This window comes from Oculina patagonica, chromosome 6, assembly GCF_052425735.1.
Source record: "Oculina patagonica isolate OP01 chromosome 6, crgOcupat, whole genome shotgun sequence".
Taxonomy (NCBI): domain Eukaryota; kingdom Metazoa; phylum Cnidaria; class Anthozoa; order Scleractinia; family Oculinidae; genus Oculina; species Oculina patagonica.
In genome coordinates this window covers 6,020,984-6,042,775 of record NC_135763.1, presented here as the reverse complement: position 1 = coordinate 6,042,775, position 21,792 = coordinate 6,020,984, and the positions used below count along the sequence as shown (strand labels likewise).

The 21,792-nt window shown below is 38.2% G+C and overlaps 2 protein-coding genes across 4 annotated transcripts; both read left to right on the top strand.

Annotated features, from left to right (window-relative positions):
* Positions 1–1,694: 1,694 nt before the first annotated feature.
* On the top strand, positions 1,695–14,425 carry LOC144658480 (uncharacterized). Of its 3 annotated transcripts, none has more exons than XR_013571725.1 (14): positions 1,695–1,787; positions 3,970–4,395; positions 5,051–5,140; positions 6,854–6,929; positions 7,208–7,271; positions 7,748–7,832; positions 8,266–8,342; positions 8,641–8,677; positions 9,417–9,480; positions 10,047–10,157; positions 10,928–10,951; positions 11,782–11,892; positions 12,861–12,953; positions 13,624–13,761. XR_013571725.1 is itself a non-coding variant. In XM_078518899.1 (14 exons), exons 2-14 carry the CDS (start codon positions 4,013–4,015, stop codon positions 13,752–13,754), a joined length of 1,350 nt encoding a protein of 449 aa, XP_078375025.1. In that variant the 5' UTR covers positions 1,695–1,787; positions 3,970–4,012; the 3' UTR covers positions 13,755–14,425. The 3 variants fall into 3 exon arrangements, 2 of the variants coding, with proteins under 2 accessions (XP_078375025.1, XP_078375026.1); XM_078518899.1 differs by having other exon boundaries at positions 11,778–11,892; positions 13,624–14,425; XM_078518900.1 differs by lacking the exon at positions 1,695–1,787 and having other exon boundaries at positions 4,040–4,054; positions 11,778–11,892; positions 13,624–14,425.
* A 2,102-nt stretch (positions 14,426–16,527) lies between these two features.
* LOC144656946 (uncharacterized) lies at positions 16,528–20,650 on the top strand. The gene is made up of 2 exons (XM_078517208.1): positions 16,528–16,828; positions 19,343–20,650. The coding sequence occupies exon 2, from the start codon at positions 19,477–19,479 to the stop codon at positions 20,260–20,262; it is 786 nt and encodes a 261-aa protein (XP_078373334.1). The 5' UTR covers positions 16,528–16,828; positions 19,343–19,476; the 3' UTR covers positions 20,263–20,650.
* The last annotated feature ends 1,142 nt before the right edge of the window (positions 20,651–21,792 follow it).

Genomic DNA, 21,792 nt, shown 5'->3' with positions numbered 1-21,792 from the left:
GACAAAATGCCCATATTCATTGTATATTTAGCTCACCGCTTGTCTAACAGTGAAGCATTTTTACAGACTCATAACTTGCCACCTTCAATCTCGCAAAAACAAAATTTGAATGCTTTAAAGGGCGAAAGGAGTGGTTCTTCCTTTGTGTATTGAGGTATGTCATGATCAGCCATTTCGACTTAAAAGGGGCGAATGTGTTGAACTGGCAAACCTCAGTTCTTTCTCCTTTTGAATTTTTATTTGCTCGTTTTCAAAGTTTCTCTTGATTGAGTGTGGAAAAAATTCGGTTGCGACGGTATTGTGCGTGGTAGATAAATTAAAAATGTTGAAAATGCGTTATCTATTGAATGTTTGGATAAAGTTTACGCTTCTGCTATGCAACGAAGGGCTAATTGAACAAACAGCATCACTGAAATTGTTGCCGGAATCCTTGCAAAGATTAGGATTAAAAATGAAACTTCAAAAGAAATTATGTAAGGCTGATACCTTATTCGCAACCCCTTTATTCCATCTGATTATTTCGATAAGACAACTGACTCCAATCTAGCTTCATCAGGGCTAGCTGTTTGACCAGCCTTGCATTTGTTTTAAACGGTTTTGTCGGTCTAGTTTTCCTATATAAATTGAAAGTAAACTCTTATTCAAAAAAAGAGAACTGTAGTTGAAATTACCTGAAGATGGCAACTTTTCCTTGTCTTGTAATGTTGGAACGTAACCACTTAACTGGGAGGAAATACGAAATATTCCACACAGAGAAGTCCAGTTGCAATGCCTTACAGCTGCTCTTCATTCTAATTTTTAGGGAAAATTACTGTTTGTTTTGTTTTACATCATTACGAATTCCATTTGTCAAGTAATGTCTTGAAGTTGACGTTAATGTCTGGTTCCTGACGTTCTGTTTGCAAAACGAAAAACAAGGATATATTAAAGGCGCCACAGCGAAAACTTTTTTGGGCAAAAAAGATAAAAAAAGTTGATCTATCTAGTCAAGATTAGTTAACTTACTGCGTTTAAAGTTCATAAAGAGTTCAACATTTTTGTTCTAACTACAACGTGAACATAATTATTTTAAAATCAGCTGCCCAGCCAATTGAAACAACCCGCGATTAGCGGTTATTCCACGGTGGCGATTAAATTTCTTATTCCTTTACCCTCGATTAACTATCCTTCGATTACACCTTCGTCAGATCTTACTGATGTGCCATTTCACTGACAGCAGTTAGTGAGCTACGGTTTCTACTTTTCTAGCTTTTTCTCCACTGCCGGTTTTTTTTTTTTTTTTTTTTTTTGGGGGGGGGGGGGGGGTGAAACATAATTCCTCCGTTTCGCGCTTGCGAACAGCGGCTAGGCAGGAATAGATTGTGCTAATAAATTCAGGAAAAGTTGCTTCACAATATACCCAAAAGTTGCTCTTAAGTTGCTCAAATATAAAAAAGTTGCCACCAAAATTTAGAAAAGTTGCTTGCTCTCTAGAGTGAATTTTGCGATTTTTAGAAAATTGCCTAACTGCGGCCCATCAAGCAAGCAAGCAAGCAATTAAGAAAGCAATTAAGCAAGCAAGCAAGCAAGTAAGCAAGAAAGAAAGAAAGAAAGAAAGAAAGAAAGAAAGAAAGAAAGAAAGAAAGAAAGGGATTTATACGGCGCAACAGGGGCCTGGGTGCAATCCTTAAACTGACCAGAATGCAACGCGCCTTAAAAAAAAGATGGCTGCTGAACTCCATAGTTTGGTCTCGTCACGAAGTAGACTAGGTTAGGTTGGGCGTACATCTTTATAATGTTGGAGTGAGGTAAGCTTATTACTGCGTTTCTATTATTTACACTCTTCGGTCTGATCACAGTGAGGGTTCTGTCAGCCATCAAACAAGTAAGCTTAAGCTTATAAGGACGTTCGCGCCAAAATTTTCTACTCGATAGACTTTTGTTTATTTTTACTGCGGCCAGATAAAGTGTCAGAAATGCAAAACACAAAGTTGCGATCACCAACTTCGTTTCAGAGATAAAGCGTGTGAGAAATTACCCTGATTTTTGAAATTGGAGGGCATCTGTTACGTAAATAGAGCGCTTTGGTTAGGAATTTGTGTTTCTACCTCTGCCATAAAGATGTTGGCAAAAGCGACTGCCATTTTGGTTATTATTCCTTGTGTTGATATCCTTTTTGTGAGACTTTACTCTGGAAAAAGGCATTTAAAACTGTCGTACGGCAAAACGAAAATCTCAAAACATGAAATTCAAACGTCAGTGTGACAATAAAAACAAACTCCCACTCCATGTATTTTTTTTTAAATTTTTTTGCAAAACATAGATCTATATTAACAAAAGTAATCTGTTAAGAAAAATGTAGGGCCTAAAAAAGGGGTCACCCACCATTTAAGAAAGCAAACTGCAAGCGAAGTGAGCAGAACAGCCACCCACCCTATGTCCTTAGAACGTTTTTCAGCACGTGGGCTCAATATATGGCATGGCATGACGTTGCAACATTGAATTACTTGCACATGTAGTGAGGATGTGCATGCATAAACAATAAGCGCGAACGTCCTTAAGATAACATACATATTGGTAGCCTAGTTTTAAGTTCCGAAAGTACTGGAAAGTAGCAACCCTCACCCAGGGACCCTCGTCAGAATCAGGTCTCTTTACACGACCCTGGGCTGGCAACTAGCCCGGGTCTGCTTGGCAAGTTAAGTGTAAAAAAACAATGTTTACATGAACTCGAGTTGCCTGGTTGTATCAAAGTTCTGTTCTGTACCACAATGCTGACCCAGGTCAGCTTGTTTTCACCAAAAACTGGAAATGGTAGCTATAAAGAAAAAAAAAATACCACTTTTTTTAACAAACCTTTGTCTCACTGAACGGTAGTGGCTTATAAAGAAAGGAGAAAGCAAACAAACGTGGCTATTTTTGTCAAAATGTCAACCTGGGCTGGCTTTTCGTGGACTATTTACATGGTTGACTAGACTGGTCAACACAGATCGCAAAAAGGGTTACTTGGCAATGCAATTACTTTTTTAATTACTTCAAATAATAATATAGTCAAATTAATTAATTAATTGTATATAATTATTAATTGAAATAAGGCTTGTATAAAGCAAACATTAGGGCAGCTTGTATGTTAAAGTTTGTTGTACTGGTTAATCGATTATTTCCAATTGTTTCTGTAAGTAAAGTTCTGTTTAAGATCCCTTTGGAACGTTAAAGTACACTTGATCTTCAGGAGCTTCACAGTGGTGAAATTTCATACAGTAGTTAGGCAATCAAGCCAGTTCAAGTAGGCAGCGACATGAAGCATTGCTTGTAAAATGTCATTGCAAAGGAATCAGTGACCATAATCAGTGGAATGGCGGATTGATGGAATGGCACTAATTTTCACACTGGTTTTCTTGCGGTTAGCTTCACCTCACTTTGCTTACAAGTACGTGGTTAGCTTTTATTTCTTGGTTAGGGCAACATTTACATGTAGTATTGTCCTAATCAACAACAAAAAAAGAAAGCAAGCCATGGGGGTGAAGCTAACTGCAAGCAAACCAGGGTGAAGCTAAACACAAGCAACAGGGGTGAAGCTAGCCACTGGCAAACTAATGCCATTCTGTCATAACTACCATTCCGATCCGCAGAATAGGTTCACCTATTACAAGGGCCTTATCCATATACATCTCTATTGTAAAAAAAAAAGAATCAAAGGCAAACTAAAAACAAAAATAGAACAAAAACAAACTACAGTCAACTCTCTCTTAACGGACACCTCTATGTAAGACGGACACCTCTTTAAGATGGACACCTGGTGTTGGCCCCGTCCCTGTCGTTTTTCAGTCATTTTACTGCAACTAAACTCCCTATAAGACGGACACCTCTAACACGGACAGTTGGAGCCATTCCCGACGGTGTCCGTTTTAGAGAGAGTTGCCTGTAAACATCTTAATATTATGTCTTGATTTATCCTATTCTTTGATTTTGTTTCCAATTTCATGTTAGACTGAACAGGATTAGAAACACTCCTGACTCCATTTACTCAGAAATGGGTAACAAACAGAGTGGTAGAAGACGGGAAAGTCAAATGGTACGTCCACAATTTGCATCATCCATCAATCCTTTACTTCCACCAGAAGCTATTGTCAGACTCACTGACTGCTTGAACAGACTACCTATTGCTCTTGACAAAAGTGTTCGGGATGAAGTGATACGTCGTGTAGAACTGAAAGAGACAGAGGATGCCCCAGAAATTCTACTTAGGAAAGGCCAAGAGGCATCTGGAATTCATGTGCTGGTGTCAGGGAATGTAACTGTTTTCAGTGAAAACCAGAAGTTTGTCTTGAGGGAAATTCAAGTGGGTGATTGCTTTGGGGAGGTTTCTGTGCTGTATAATATGAAGTGCACAGCTGATGTGTGGTCAGCTAACAGGTACATATTATTACGTGCATGTCGGTTCTAGTCGTAGGCTTATTAGGTTTCCCTAACTGAGGTGAAGTTACTTATTTGTTGAAGGTTGTGAAAATTGTTATCTGTCCTACCCAATTTTCCAGGATAAATGAGCAAAGTTTGAAAAGTCTGCCTGACATTTTATATTAAGAACAAAACCTTGTGCATGTGTATAACCCTGAAAACTTTCCTCTTCAACAGATTCATTGCACTAAGTCTGTGTCCGAGCCAAGTGGCCCATACAGCCAGAGCTTTTCCCGGTTTCTATAGCATTAAGCGACTAGGAGTATTGCTACCCCCCCCCCCCCCCCCCCGGATGGGTTGCTAGTCCATCGCAGCCCTGGTTACCCCCCAGCAGTAAATTCGCCAGTACCCATTCATACTCCTGGGTAGAAAGAGGCACTATTAAAAGAGTAAAGTTTCTTGCCCAAGAACACAGCGCAGCGCCCCGGCCAGGCCTCATACCTGGGCTGTTCAACTCAGAGTCGAGCACGCTATCTTTTAGACCACCGCGCCTCCCATGGATACATTGCGCTAGTACAGTAATTTTAATAAAACTACAATTGTATAAAAGGCAATAGTAACAAATTTTAAAATATTTTTAAAATGTGTTGTACAATTATTATATTTTAACAAGGTGTGTGGTATTACTTCTGAAGACCTCTGATGCTTGCCAGCTGCTCACATTTCCCAGTGAGATAACTCTACTGCAGTGGTTTCAACAAAGGTTGGTGAAAATACTGTGTTAACTTCATACAGAATTTTTCTGCAGCAATTTTAAGTTACCTTTAGTTAGTTATTGTTACTTATTTTTGTGGGAACTTAATTTCATGAAAAAGGAACAGGCATATTTCGTTGGACTATTTCGCGAAATATTGTCAAAACTTACTTGTCTGCATTAACAAACAGTAAGTCTTCTTTTCCACAGCAATAGTGTCCAATGACACTGAACAAAACCATAAAACATTTAAGGTCATTGCCCTGTATTGCATTGCGCATCCTTACTGCGCACAATTTCACGCGTAATTAGCGCGCGCACATAAACAAAATGGCGGCTTTTTTCTATGCGGCTTAGTCCGCGAGAGAAATCAATTGTCGCTTTCTCGTAAACGAGTCTGGTGACCTATCAATTTTTTCTCATGTTTTGGGTGTAGTGATCAATTTCTTTCTGTAAAATAAAAACAGATCAATTCTTGTGTTTGAAAGATAAATTATCGCTAAACACGTGTACTTTGCTAGTACTCGCAGAGGATTTTTAAAGGAAATAAATGGAATATACAAGGTCTTCCCGCTCCTAAACGAATCTGGTGACCCCCCTTTTTTATTTCAAAATTTCAGTTACCTTAAAGTAATAAACCAGTAGGCGAAGTTTGGTTAAAAATCTATGTTCAGTTTTATTTCGGGGCAATGACCTTTATGAAACTTAAAACATTTGGACACTGTTCCTTTGTAACAAAGTAGAGCGAGTTTGACAACTGAACCAAGATAATCATGTAGGAAACTCACTATAATGTTTAATGCCTCTCACCACCCAGGTCAGGGTTCATACGGGTCATGGAAAACCAGGAAAGTCATGGAATTTTATTTTCCAGGCCTGGAAAGTCATGGAATTTAAGTGTGGATCATGGAAAGTCATGGAAAATTGTATTGATTGTACAAAATAATACTTTATTATTCGTGAAGAAAAGGGTAAGAAGGTTCCAGAAATCAAGATAATTTTTGAAAATTTCCAAGAAAAATGGTAAAATTTAGGTCGTGGAAAACTTTGAAAGTCATGGAAAAGGTCATGGGAAGTCATGGAATTTCAAAAGCTCAAAAGAGTAAGAACCCCGCAGGTGTACATACATGTATACATGTAAATGGGTACCAGCAAACTGTCTTAATGCTTGGCATAACTGGTATCTGTGATGGACTAGCATCCCATCTAAGGGGAAGAAGAAATACTCCTAGTCACTCAATGCTACAGAAACCAAAATAAGCTCTGGCCTGATGTGCCTCCACTGGCTCAAAATCAGACTTAAACTTACCTATCTGAATTCAGGGTCAGTAGGTGAAATAATTTATTTCTTGTAAACACTGCCTGAAATTTTATGTGGCCAAATTCAAAATATTATTTTTCATAGCTTCTGTTCCCAGGCTAATAATAAAGTACCGATAAAGCACTTGAATTATGTTGACAGGCATTCAAGCAAAGATTATGCTCCATGGTCAACATTTAAGATTCTGTTTGCAGCATTAATTCAGGGCACTTTCTTCTTCTTGTTGATTATCATTTTCTTTAGTCTGCTCAATTAATCACGCACTTGTCATTTGCTGGATGGGATGCTTAAGTTTGTTTACTGTATGGTAGCTTCAGTGTCAGTGACTGCAATAAAGAAAAGTTGTTATGTAGCAGATGTTATAAATGATATTTTCTTCATTCTTTTAATGTCAATTGTAGGAGATACCTTGACACCAGTAAACTGTTTGACAACCAACAGCTGTCAAAGGAGATTGCTATAGATGTGTTACAAAAGGTTGGTAGACACACATCGTAACTACACTGTGTTTGCCATAGTTACTCAGGGACGGCGGGGCTGGGGGGGGGGGGGTGCTTCAGTCCCCCCAGAATTTCCGAAAAAATAAAGACTTACTAAGAGAAGAGTCTTTTTAGCCCCCCCCCCACTTCAAGTCACTAGTCAGCCCCCCCACTTGGAAAAATGCTCCGCCGTCCCTGTTACTATTGATCCCAGATGTCTGAGTTGAAATGACACGATTATAATAATTATAAAATTTACTGTTTTCTTTTTCTTAGTCCCCAGTGGTACACAGCTGGAGAAAAGAGTCTTTGGCATCTGTGGTCACCACCATAAAGCCAGGTCAGTTAATTTAAAATTATGGTTTTTAAAAATATATAAATTATATAATGCAGTAGGTATTCTTAGCTTTCTCTGGTGGATGGAGAAGAAAATTTTAATATTAATGTATTTATTTCACACCTTTTTAGTCATAAACTAGGTACGTATTCATTCAATTAAGCGCCCAACCTCAAATTAGCACCCTCTTTGACTAAGCGCCCACCCTGAAGGTTGGAAAAGTTAATACATGTAAGTGCCCAGCCTCGAATAAGCCATCTACTCTGCTGGGATATCCTCTGATTCTTTACTAAATGATGGTAAAATTGGCCAACTACTTTGATAATAAAGCTGTATGCCTACTGTTACTTCAAAACTTTCTGAACCCCAAACTACATGTAATAATTCAGGAAAAAAGAATTTACCAGACAGTTTAACTTAGAAATGCCATGAGGGAAAACTAATTCCTTTACTTTTAATTACTTGTTATTTTTTTACAGCAATTGTTGTACTGTATCCTACTGACAGCATAATTTTCAAAGAAGGATGGAAAGGACAAGAAATGTTTGTTCTAGTTCATGGACAGTAAGCTATATTTAAATTATACAATAAACAATTGATACATTAATGTAAGTTTGAGAACTAACTTGTATGTACACACAAATAAGCCTTACCAACATTGGTTGGAGGTACGCAAAAGTATCTACCAGGGGATGTTCCCCTGGGTCATACATGTATACAAGAAAAATCCAGGTCATAATCAGTGTTGTACAGTGGCTTAATTAACTTCAAATCCCATATTTCTTCAATTAAGCACTCAACAAGGCAAGAAATGGGCCCATTGTCAACCCCCGCCCCCCAACCCACTCCTGCCATAAAATCATCTCTTTTTGTTTGTTTGTTTGTTTGTTTGTTTGTTTGTTTTCTTCTTTTTTTGAAATCTACCCCCTCTCCTTAATTAGCAGTCAGTATTAATGTATGAATTGATCAATGATCAAGTTAATTGCTCTGTATGCAGGGTGAAGTTCTCAACTGGAAATCAGGAGCTTGCTACATTTGATGCTGGAGACAGAGGGTTCTCGTTTGGAGAGGAAGGTACCAGTGCCAATTAATAGAATGTAGAAATTATTTATATAAAAATATAACATGCACCTTTTATTTGCTGTTTAAGCCTTTCAAAAAAGGTCCAATTTTGTGGAAAGGTGCCTTTAACTAGCTAAACACCCATCAGCAGGCTTTTTCTTTTCATAGTCAATGATATTATTAACAATATTATTTATTACATTTGAAGCTGGAGCATTAGATGCATAATTTATATATGTTTCAGACCCCCATTGGATAATCAGCCATAATGCCATGCCCACCTTCTTATGATATTATTTTTGCTGTGCAGGTTTCTTTACTGGAACTGAGAGGAGATCCACCGTCAGGTTAGGACAGATGCACAGCATGAAAGAGAATTATTTTAATGGTCATACATGTTTCTCTGATTATAATTGGTGCTAGAAGGATAAACAATCTTTCCCAGTTTCAGTGATAAACTACTTGGTGATCTCTAGTGAATGTTACAGTTAGTCTTGTGACAGTGTTCAATATACAGTATTACCCTGCTATCTTTGATATTTTTTACAGATTCTACCCTGAAAACCTTATCATACATCAACATGTATCTGTGTGTTGCACCCTACCATATCTTGTCCCATGATGGTACCTGCCCCTCCTAACCCATTCAGTTTCTCTCAGGGCTCCATAAACACTCTGACCTGTAAGCATTTTAGTGGGGGGGGGGGGTCTGAATACTTAAACCAAATGTGATCATTGGATCCATATTATTGTTGTGACTGTAATTGGATTCTTCGTCAAGCTCTATTTTAGATCAGGTTTTTTGCACACTCGATCTATTTCCACACCTCACCTCACCTCATGTCACCCACCCATCCCCCCACCCTCCCTAAACATGTACACGTAAACGGTAAAGTAGCCATTAATAAATGAGTACATGCCTATTAGAAAAGCCACCTGCTTTGCAAACACAATAAAGATCACCTGCCATTGTTTTCTGTAGACTTTGATAGCAGACTCTGGGTTTCACCACTTTCAACTACCATCTGATAAAAACCTAGAGCTTGTAGTACAATTATAGGTATATAATATGCATGTACTCCACAGGGCAGCTGGGCCATGCCAGGTTATAATGCTACGAGAGGAAAACTTCCACGATGCTGTTAGTCAGGTTTGTATATAATTTTCATATATTAAACACTTTGCACTTCATGTAATTATACACAGTGTTATCTTTAGGGAAAATAAGTGCTAGACACAGATCTACAAACACGTACAAATTGTTTTATACAATTTTGTAATCTTGCAGCTTTTTTTGCTAAAGATTTTGATTTTATGAGCAGAAAATACATGGATCTTTTTGTATCAAAACATTGTTATGTAATGATAAGTTTAATTCTTTTTAATTACAGTAACTTGGTATTGTTTAAATCAGTAATTATATAAATTGGATTGAGTGGAGTACAGTTCAGGGAAAAATTGCACAATTTATATGATGAGCACAAATCACTTGACTTCTGAGTTGTATGATCAGCCAAATATGATAATGTTAAAATTGGGCATTCACATGATCATTGTGTCTATTCCTTGACAAAAAAAAATTAATATTTTTGCAAAGAACCAATCATAAACAAGAATTTTTTTATTGCATTATTAACACTTACAGATTAAGTTGCTAGAGATCATTAACTACAACAACAACAACTACACATGCTTATTACAAATGTCTTTGCACAGTTCACAACAGAGGCAACATTGCTCCAAGAGCTAAGTGTCAAGTGGAAGCAACAGGTCAATCAGAGAGATGGCAGGCTGTACTCAAAGTATGGAGGAGCCTTGGATTTGGAGGTTTGACCCTGTTTTTTTATCTTGTGGATATTAAATAATAATCTGTAAAGCCTGCATTTTGCTAATGATGCAAGTTCACTGAACTTTAAGTGCAAGCACACGAGTCCATGAAAACAGTCAGACCAGATCGATGATTAAAAATGTTGAACACATTCCTGCATTTTTACTTACTTCCTGTAAGATAAAGTGGACACTAGGCCAAGTGGGTCACGCTACCAGCAATTTGGAGGAGGAGTATTTCTTCCCCCCCCCCTTCCCTGGATGGGATGCAAGTCTGTCACAGAATTGACCCCAACAGCAAATTTGCTGGTACCTATATACAGCTGGGTGAAGAGAGGCACTGTGAAAGTAAAGTAATTTTGCCCCAGTCTAAAACACAATGACCCTAGCCAGGGCTCAAACCCAGACTACACAATCTAAAGTCCAGGCCCCAGTTGTTCGAAAGCTGGATAAGGCTATCCACCGGATAAATCGCTATCCAGCACTGATAAGTGTTAGTAAAACATACTAACACTAGCGATCCACCCGATAGTGATTTGTTCGGTGGATAGCATTATCCAGCTTTCGAACAACCGGTGCCAGCATGCTATGAACAAGCATTAGGTAACTGCAATCACCCTCAGAAATGGATGATCAAAAATAACAGAAAACGTTTAGCATACTCGTGCATGCATTTTAACTCATTTCCTCATGCAGAATGCTTCTTTTCAATAAAGCAGTATATGTGAAATTATAATGTTCCTTCTTTCATTATCTTTTTTCCTTTTCAGATCTTGAGGATGACTTTGAAGCAGGTGCGTAATGGCATAAGAAATGTCAAGTAGAAACTGTATGAAAGAAAGATCAGTGTTAATCAGCCTGTGGCACCCTCATCCCTAATCGTTCATCCCATATCCCACATCCTTCATCCCACAGATCCCTCATTCTGCATCCCTCATTCCTTATCCCACATCCCTCATCCTTTATCCCACATCTCAGTATCCCTCGTACCACATCCCTCATCCTTTATCCCTCATCCCACACCCCTCATTTCATATCCCTCATTCCACATATCCTTCATGCCACATCCTGTCTCCCTTCATCCCACATCCCTCATCCTTTATCCCTCATTCCACACCCAACATGCTTTACCTTATAATCCTCTGTCGATTTAGACTGTCCACAGCCTCTCGATTTTTCAACACAAAAAATGCAAACGAAGAGAGCGCGAAGCGCGAGCGCGCGGGGGGAGGGGGGCGCCAAGCCAGCGAAAGAAAAATCTATTTTTTTCGCTTGACTTTTCCTGTTGCGACAAACGTTAAAGGAGCAATGTCACGCGGATATTTTGTCATTTTTCTGATTACTTCCAAATTGAAGGAAACCTCTTACTAATAGTTTTCTAACAAAGAAAAACAACAAAGGAGTAATAAAAACGCGAAAATAACCAAGGATGGTTTCGACTGACGAAGATTATGACAGATACTGATCCCAGATTATAAAGGACAAACTTGAAAAAACTTGCCAATTTTTTTCAAGATGTGATGTCCGTGGCGTAGCTCCTTTAACAATCAATGTTTTTTTTTTTCAATAAGTGCATGCAGTATCATAATCATCACTCAAGTCATGCGATTTTCTTGACAGACAGAAGAATTCAAAGCTTGTCCACCAGGATTCCTGTACATTCTCGCTCTTTCCATGGTTATCAAGGAAGTGCAAGCTGATGATGTCATGTTGTCAACCAGACAGTACCAAGAAGGTTAGTCTACTTTTTTCTTATTATTGGTGTTCTGTGAGTGGTTCACTTGTTTTGGAATGGCAGATGCAATGAGAGCAGCATTAAACAAAATAATAGCTCTCAACCTTGTTCCATGGGTCTGTACACCCCGTCCCCTTAGAAGAGACCTTGGGAACTACAGCTCGCGGGATGAAAACATTTGGTTGTGTTTTGTTTGCAAATTCAACAACACCTTTTACTTTCAGTCTTAATCCCCATCTGACTGATAGGAATTTAGATTTGTTACAAATGTATGCTGAATCATGTTTGGATGTAATTAAATAAATGATCAGGTTGTTAGCAACATTATAACATCCTCGTTAAAAGCACCTTAACACAAGTAAGCATCTTAGACATTGGCAAGTTCTCAGGGGCGGTTCGAGGCCCGGAAGGGTGCCCCCTTCCCCTCCCACCTGAGATGAGCTGCGACTTTCAAATACAACTGGTATTCTGCAAAGAAATAATATGTGGTTTATTGGTTCACCCCCTCCTAAGAAAAATCTTTGATCCCCCCTGTGCCCAGTTGCATAAAGCAACTCACAGCAAGGCGCCCAAAAGTGTGACCACTTTTAATTTATTCACATTCTTTCGTGCAGATTTAATCCAATCAGAAGTCAACTGCAAGCTATCCACGGCTTTTGATTGGATTAAATCTGCACGAAAGAATGTGAATAAATCAAAAGTGGTCACACTTTTGGGCGCCTTGCTGTAAGATAAAGTGGGATTTTCTGCAACTGCTCCTTGTGTTCCGCTGAATGTTTTTGCAGCGTCATGGGTTTTCGTTTACTCTTTAGTCCGTCTTTGCCCAATTCATCCATAATAGCACGGGCCGCGAAAATCCTCTGGAACACAGGGAATGGTTGCAGAAAATCCCACTTAATTTTAGTCGCTAAATATGCAACCGGGCCCTGGTTCTTTACTGATACATGTATTTTGCTTTCGGTCTCAAGGCGGTACCCTGTTTGTAGTCCTACAAGGAAGTGCAGAAGTCATGGAAGATAATACGCCCACATCTCTCATAGTGGATCTTAAACAAGTATTTTGTAAGTAACATACATTAAGAAGCAAGCAATGATACATTTAATCAACCGGAGGGGAAATGCCTGAAAAAAATTTCAGGGCTTTGAACACCGGGTTCAAATCCGTGACCTCCACGATACTGGTGCGATGCTCCACCAACTTTTACTATGAAGCAACTGGTAGCAAAGTGATTTTTGTGGGTTCTATTTTTTCCCATGAAGGAATAGATGACAGAATAAATGAAATGATGCCGCCGTGCTAAACAATTTCATCAATTCTGTCTTACTTACATTCGCCATAAGAGAACGTTTCGCTAGAAATCTTCAAATGATTAACCGATAATACCATACTTCTTTTAAAATCCGAGGAAAATAATACTAGAATTCTTAAATCCAGTTATATAGATATGTAGCTCTGTAGGTAGGTTGAGGATGACTTTGAAGCAGGTGAGTAATAGCATAAGAAATGTCAAGTAGAAACTGTATGAAGAAAGATCAGTGTTAATCAGCCTGTGGCACCCTCATCCCGAATCGTTCATACCACATCCCTCATCCTTTATCCCTCATCCCTCACCCCTCATTTCATATCCCTCATCCCACATATCCTTCATGCCACATCCTGTATCCCTTCATCCCACATCCCTCATCCTTTATCCCTCATTCACTTATTCAAAGTTCTTTTCACCCCCTGTAGGGAAGAATGATAGCATGCCTGACCGGGGCTGGGTGAAGGCAACAGAATTGTGCGTGGCAGCCTTCTTCCCTGAGGAGGCAGTGAGAGAAGCAGAGAACACATTCCCGGATGTTGTGTTGCCAAGACCCTGAGCGAACACGCCTTTGTTTCAACCGATATCGACAGCGTTCTTCATCGCCTGACTGCCCGGCTCCTGGTGGTGTGGAACATAGGACCGGCTTTCCATCGCGCTCGAATTCCACCAGTGTCGGTGACAGCCACTGACTCAAAATCCAAGAAGATCAGATTTTATAGTGAGTGGGTTATCAACCCCCTACTCACCCCAGTCCTGTAGGACCCGTTGAGCTGTCCTTACGAGTACCGTCTTCGTGTCCGTAGCCTTCTAATTGTAAAGAACAGGAAGATGCGGTTCTACATGTATATCACTGATAACTCGGTTCAGTGCTGTTTCTATCGTGGTTCCACGTCTCCTCTATACGTTATGCAATTCTGAGTGCCCGGCGGGAATCAAACCTTAGTGTTGTAGCTTAAACGATGCAAGCCAGAAACATTAGAACCTGTTTGCCGAGAAGCCTTGTCTCTTCTTCGTTGCTGTTTCCTAAATCTGCTTCGCGACAATATGGTAAAAATGGATTTTGAGGACCAAGCACATTAAAGTACAACTGCAGCTGCGCTTTGTGTTCCACTTTTTTAAAGAACTCAAACTGGAACATTTTACGCAGTTTAAAAATTTCTTTTCTTATTGTATTACTGTTTTGGTGAAAACAAATGTTATTGTTGTTAAATAAAGTGTGTAATGGGTTGTCGTCGTTGTCATTCTTGTTGGAAAATAAGCCGCGAAGCCGAGAAGCAGAATAAGAGCAAAAAAAGACAAAAAGTTAAGAACAAATTTACGTTTGAGGAATGTAGCTGTGGTCGGAATCTCGGTGCAGTTTCGGTGCCCAATGTTTACCTGTGAAAGCCTAAAAAGCCCTCTTGTTTTCCTCACTCGTCGTTCTTTGCGCGGCCCCAGCTAACCGTGGCTGGGCCACAGTGTCTTTTAGGCATTCAAATGCAAGATGGCGGACACACTGCGATTTTAGCGCCTGAAAGACCCTAAGGGCTGGGTCCGTGAAAGAAAAACACAAATTTAAATGAATCGCGCACCAAGAGCCCCTCATCCTCTCTTGGCGCACTTATGAACGCGACTGTAATAATAATAACAATCTTTTATTAGGAAGCTCCATCACTTAAAGTGGTTTACATAGAGGTCCTAACACTAGATGTATATTATAAAATGATACAATTAAAATCAATAAATTAGAGCTCAAACCGAAATATAAAAAATATTTACAATATATACATTAAAAGGATTAAAAATACTTAATTATAAAAAGCAGAAAAAAGACACTTCTTAAAAATTGGCAAACTTGCTGAGTTTCTTACAGTTCTCTCTAACTCATTATAGTCTTTGAAACACTGGTACCGCGAACGATGTTTTCCCCAATTGTATTTGATTCTGTACGTCGCTAGAATCAATTAGGCGTAACAGTTACCCATTTATACTCGTGAGCGGAAAGGCACTATGTGGTAGTCTTGGCCAATTCAAGACTAACACATGATCATGATATTAAATGGTACCGGAAAACGCTTGTTGCCGCACCGCTTTGCTCGATTCGGAGTCCAACGTGATAAGCATTAAGCCGGCGAGCCACCTTTTCCCGTTTTTCCCCATTGGTGGCCATTGATTGACTCGATTAACAAATTGCCGCTCAATCTACCCAATGTGCTTTGGATCTTGGCGAGTCTTGTAATTGATTGACTATCCTTTTAAAAACGTTATTCATCGTTAACATAAACAAAGGTCTTCTAGAAAAATGTACTGCAGGAGGCAGTCAAATTGCCGGCAGAACTTGCTTTTCAATTTTAAGTTTTCCATATCTGAGTGGTCGCTTATCAGAGCGTCAACTGGAAATTAAAACATCTGGATAATTATTTCGGAGAACCCGCAGCGTAATTCAAGAAAATATTGCCATGTTTTTAGCATTTATAATAGCCGTTAAATTTGCCGTGTTTTTAGCATTTATAATAGCCATTAAAAAGCGCTGCGTCACTAACACAGTTCTAAACACAGTCACATTTCTCAAAGTCGATGTAATTCATGGCATAACTACAGAACATTATCATTCAGTTGATTATTTCCTTTATTCCCATCACGAGTCGCTTGGCAGTCTTTTGCCATCGTAAAGAGAAATTTAAAGTTGATCGGTAAACGTGACATTTACAGAAAACTTTTTACCCTCTTGTACTGCGTGATTAGAAATTCGATATCTTAAAAGAATGCGGTAAACTAGATGTTTCGTTTTTCAATTGTAGTGCTCATAAAAAAAAAAAAAAAACTACTTTTCCTGATTGTACTCACTAAATTTACACTAGTAATGATTTCGCTGTTCAATCGTTTATTCATTACGAAAATCTTCATCCGTTCTAAATGAGATTCATGCCGTGAGCTAAATTAAGTCATCTTATAGCTTAGTCAGCGATGTTGTCAATTATTAATGATGTGTTAAAACAGTTATCTTATCCATTTTTGTGCTTATATCATTCATTGATACGACTTTAACCTTGTGGAATCGTCTTCATTTACAAATTCATTTTGCCTTTTTTGCGGAATTTTCGAAAAAGCGTTTTTTGCAAGTCTATTTTGTCAGAACGTGAGTCGCACTAATTAACTTTCGTGTTTACATCAAGAAACTTTAACACCATGTTTATTGATAACAAACCAGATGCTTTGAACCTATGAATAGACTTTATTTTATTTCTGCTAGAAAGCCAGAAACCATACGGAGCTCCGCGTAACAGCAAGACACATCGAAAAAGATTGTTGAAGGAAGCCATACATGAGCTATGTTTGAGATGATGAGATTGGCCGTTCGTTAGCTGATTGGCACGTGGTAGTTGACCAATAGCGATCCGCGACTAACAGGCTTTGCGCATTTCTCCGCTGTCTGATGTTTTGCTGGATACCGTGGAAACTCAGAGAAACTCGGCGTGTGCATATTTAAGCTCGGACTATCAATACGTACATAATTATATTTTTTTTCTGCAAAAACCTGTCAGAATCGAAGTCGGCTTCAAGTCTGGTCCCCGGTGTTAAATCCCAACCAGCGAAGAAAGGTTCAAGTTCGGAAGAATCGCTTGAAATCGATAGTTCCTTGGATTAAAGGTATGGAATGTAATCGTGTTTAGGATATTTACGAGATAATGCATAATTTCGATGGAATATCTGCTTAGCTCGTAAATTAGTTTTTTTCTCTGTTTTTCTTGTATAATTTAAGCAACTTTGTCGGAGCAACATTTTGCAGGCTTACTAAAAAATCTCGCCGATTTTATCTCGATAGATTGTGGATCATATCTTCCGATAGGTTTTGCGGTATTACATTCGGCAAACAAAGCTATTGGTTTACACCACAGTTGATTTAAAGCGGTTGATGCCGGCCAATGTGGTTTATATTCGGTCCTGAGAGCAATAACTGACTTATTGAATCCGTGTCTTTAGACGTAAAAATGCTTTTGGATATGTCGAGACCAAAAGCGTTAAACTATAAAGCATATTAATTTCCTTTTTCTAATGGTGATATATACTAAATCGTAAACGAAAAGCTACTATATAATGACTAGGAACTCATCTATAGTTGAAATATAAATTGGAATGTCGCTAGCTCCTGCAGTTTTTACCTCTATAATGTTCTTTATGATCAAGAAAACATGCGCTCTGTCCCTTGTTATACGAGTTACTTTTCTCACTTCATAAATCCTGTCTTCCTTTTTGCAAAGGCGATAAAAACGCAGAAAAAATAAGAAAAAACAGCTTTTAACGTTTTGCTCGACAACAAGATACGTACATTTTACTTTAAAATGAGCGAAATACTGCTTTTTGTAGTGTGTCTTAACTTCTAAACACCCAATTCTGCAATTCTGCTGTACGCTGGCTTTACCAAAGCCAAAAATTTGTTTGCCGGTGTTTGTAATTCTGTCAATACACACGCTTTTAGCTCGGAGAATATATATTAGCAAAATTTACGGTTAAATTAGTAGCAAAAAGTACGGTTAAAAAGAAAGATTTCCAGCATGTTTCCGAGCCAAAAGTGTGTGCATGTTGACCGAATTACAAACACGCAAATTCGTTGAAAACTGACTACGGAAAAAGAAAAGAAATTCCACCAGTTTTTAGGTTTCAACGAATTGTTTTGATACAACTAAGCTACTGCATAACAAATCGACGGAAACAAGTTTGTTTGATATCATAGAACTTAGAAATAAAGTTGGCGCAGCAGGAAATTCTCAAAAGGTACGACAAAGGCTAATTCGATTTTCCCTGAGGGGATCATTTAATTTCTATTTCAAGCTCAAAAATATCGGTTATGCAGTTAAAAAATCGTCGACACTCGCTTGCACCTAAATGCGTACTTCTGTTATGTTTTGTGGAAAGCCACCATTTAACTAGCAATTCACTCATTCTGTGGTTTTCGATAGACCACATTTGTATAGTATAGTTATAAACAAACTTTTGCCGAACGCTACTCAGTACTAGTTTGGTTAAATTCAGGTTGAATTTCACCATTTGTACCTTCGTAGACTTTCAATAGCGAAGTTTATAGCACTTTTTCGTTATTCAACTTTACCTAGTTTATTTTCATAGGCCTTGCAACTGATATTTGTTTATTTTTATGATGGAAGAAATTTTTCCGGCAGGATTTTAATGTTTATATTTCGGACGCAATTGTGGGAAAATTAAGTCACATTTAAATAAAAGCGAAACTTAATTGACATTATGGTGAAAGTTCATCAAAGTGCAGTCAAACAAAAGAGTATCGTACATTATTAAAGAAAACCAGCTTAAAGGAAATCAATGTTGTTAAAATGTTCCAATACGCACTACAGTACATTTTGATATGCTAGTCTTCCCTATACAGTAAAAATGTATTCCAATTTGGCACGCCTTGATTAACAAAATTTCCACGAGTGTTTTTAATTTCAATAAAATTTATTCCAAAAAAGGGTGATCTTCGTCGCATTGAGCGAGCAACGAATATCGAAAATTTCTTTTATTTAAAATAACCAACGGCAAAACTTGTGCATGTGTAATCATGCACCATACAACACAGAACAGAACGAGTATGTAACGAAAAAAAAAACTACTGAAAAATTTCATTTTCTAGCTTACTTAAATTGAATTTAATTGAATTAATTTCCTTGCGTATAATATCCCTAGTATCTATTAGTATACACTGTGCGTTTATGGGACAAAAAAGATTATCAACCCTAACCTAACAAATTATCTACAGAATATTGCATAACCCTAGCAACGTAGTGAGTTGAAATTAGACATCTGCTATTTTGCCACGCTTCTCGGGAATTAGTATTTGGCTAGCGATTACTTTCTTGCTAAAGGTGAATAATACTGCAAAAAAAAATACCAGGAGCAAAGAAAAAGTAATCACTCAAAAAAATATTATATTTTCGAAAGCGTTATGTGGCACGCGCACATTTTCAGTTGATAATTTTCGTCAGAAATCTCTGTAACAATTAGTGTGATAAAGCGCGCGCACGTTTAGTTAACGTTCCTTAACTTCTCACGATTGCAACAACTGTCCCCTAATATAGGGTGCAAGATTAGAGCTTGTTTTAGAAAAAATATATAATCTGTATGATTGTCCTCTATTCACCTATTTTACAGGACCGTGAATGCAGCCAATAGTAATCGAGTCTCTTATGGAAGTGAAAATAAGATGCCATAAAGAAGATGAGTAGAAGATGATCAACAATTCAAAGGCGAGAATTCTCTTTCTAAAACGGACAGTAGAGTGAATAATGCTGACTCAAGCTCATCTGGCTCCTCTCACAGAAGAGAATCTTAAGAAGCATCAAAAGGAAACGACGGCCAAGCACATTCTTTTGAAAAAGACTACAGGACGCAGATCAAAAAGCGGAAAGAGCCTTCGTTCCGCGGGCGACGGAGAGAGTATTGAGTTTGTGAGTGACGAAACGTTAAAAGCATCACTCGATGAACAGAGAGGTGATGAAAAGGAAACATTTCCACCGGTGGAATTACCAAACGACTCAACGACGACTGTTGCGTTACAAAATATGAATGAACGTACAGAAACAAATCCCCTACCGGACTCTACCACCACGCGGGCAGAAACGAATTCGAGAGCCGGTAGCAAACCACTTTCTAATGAAAAGGAAGAATTGTCAGAAGAAGAGAAAGCCACTGAACCTTCTAACCAGGAGCAGGGCGAGGGAGGCTACGACAGCGAAAACAATAACGAATTCGAAAAAGAACGCAGTGGAATCGAGGAAGATTCGGATGAATCCTCCTCGAGCTCGCTTGAAAGCGACAGCGACGTTGTCGTTCCAATTAAAGCAAATAGGAGCGATAGAGAAGAGAATGTAGATCCTTACGATACAGCTGCCTCGACTCTGCCGAAGAACCAGCCGAAGCGAGCCGCGAGAAGCGCGGCCGCGAAACGAAGGATTTTTTTTACTGTCTCGCCCAATTCCCTCTTCGTTTCTTACCCTCATCTGTATATTTCAGGAACAAAAACCGACTGCTCGCAGTCTACTAAGTTTTCGATGTTTGTATATTTTTCATAATTCGTCAAAAAAAATCCCGCAGATAAAAATACGTACCGGTTTCTTTTTTCGCAAAAATTTATTCCATAGTGGAAATATCAGTTCACATCACCATCATCTTCCCATGTGCATCAAAAATTATGTTGGCGCCTATGAAAACGTCTCTTTTCGACTTTATTTTAGAATATCGTTGGACTAAAAGCGAACATGCTTGCGATAACTCGGGGATAATGTATCAAACTGAACAGAAGTTTATCATAATATCCATTGACAGAGCAGTCAGCCACTCTAAAACAAGACGTCAGACGTTACTGTAACAGATCAACACTTACGGAGTTTGACTTGAATTGTGACTGTTATTCAAATAAAAACGTAAATGTTGAAATTTTAATATTGAAATAGAGTTTCAATGCTGTTTGGGCGGTCAGTAGTCATAATAAAAATTAAAAATATGGTTGTATCTGACCTTTGAAATGTAAAAATTAAATTTTCCGAAACCTTTCTGTTGCCTTCCTCAGCAGAAAAGGACTAAAAGAATAAATTTAAAAGTGTTAAAAATTGTGATGGTCCCTAAGGGATACAATTAGTGGCAAATACGCTTTAGGGAAAGGCTGGCGTTCATTAACCGCTTCGGTGTTCACAGTGGAATGCAGGATTTCCAAAAAAGCGTTTGTTTCGGCCACCCACGCCACGTTCCAGTATTTCCACATAGTAAGGATGAATGTCATGTCCAGTGGTCTCCGCGTGTTGTTTTATTGCAGACTCATTATTGCCTCGAGTGCCAGGTTTGTGCTCTGCCCCTCGAGAGTTCCAGGATCGTTAACTTCCACCAGTGTACACAAGTAGTATAGTGGTTGGGGGTACGAGACCCAAAAATTTTTGGATCTCTTACTCCCCAACCACTATACTACTAACCAGTGCTGGATTTAAAACTGGATCCAAAACTGGATCCAAAAATGGATTTGAAAAATGGATTCAAAAAATAGAATCAAAAATGGAATCAAAAATGAAATCAAAAAATGGAATCAAAAATGGAAATTAAAAATGGAACCAAATCTCAAAACTTCTTATACTCTTTTTCAAAATTTTGGATACAGTGCGTTTAAACAAGCCTTGATATCATAACTGAAATATCAATCTGGAAAACCAAGCGAAGCCGAGTTTTATGATGTTTTTGAAATTTATTTCAAAATCTCTTATACTCTTTTTTAAAAATCTTGCATCTTAGTGCGTTTAATCTGATTTTTTGTTGTAAATGATGCTGTTATTAATATGCTTTTGTGTTAAAAGATGTCTCCATTTACCAGATAATTTATAGTTATAATTATTGCAAATGACACAAAACCATTCCTTTTTAGATGCATATAAAGTCTTGGACCTTCTTTTTGCATCCATCTTGTCTTTTTCAGTAAAATATCTTCGAACTTCAACCATTTATATATATACTTTAGAAATTTTTATATATTTTTAACCGACAGTTATGGTAAATTTTTAATGTTATATATTTCTTGTGATTCGTTATTTTTTATATATATTTATGACTTTTTTAAA

Coding starts and splice junctions, on each gene's coding strand:
- LOC144658480 (XM_078518899.1), top strand. CDS start 4,013: ATGGGTAACAAACAGAGTGGTAGAAGACGGGAAAGTCAAATGGTACGT. Junction 4,396..5,050: donor GATGTGTGGTCAGCTAACAG/GTACATATTATT, acceptor TATTTTAACAAG/GTGTGTGGTATTACTTCTGA. Junction 10,952..11,777: donor TGAGGATGACTTTGAAGCAG/GTGCGTAATGGC, acceptor TTTTCTTGACAG/ACAGAAGAATTCAAAGCTTG.
- LOC144656946 (XM_078517208.1), top strand. CDS start 19,477: ATGCTGACTCAAGCTCATCTGGCTCCTCTCACAGAAGAGAATCTTAAG.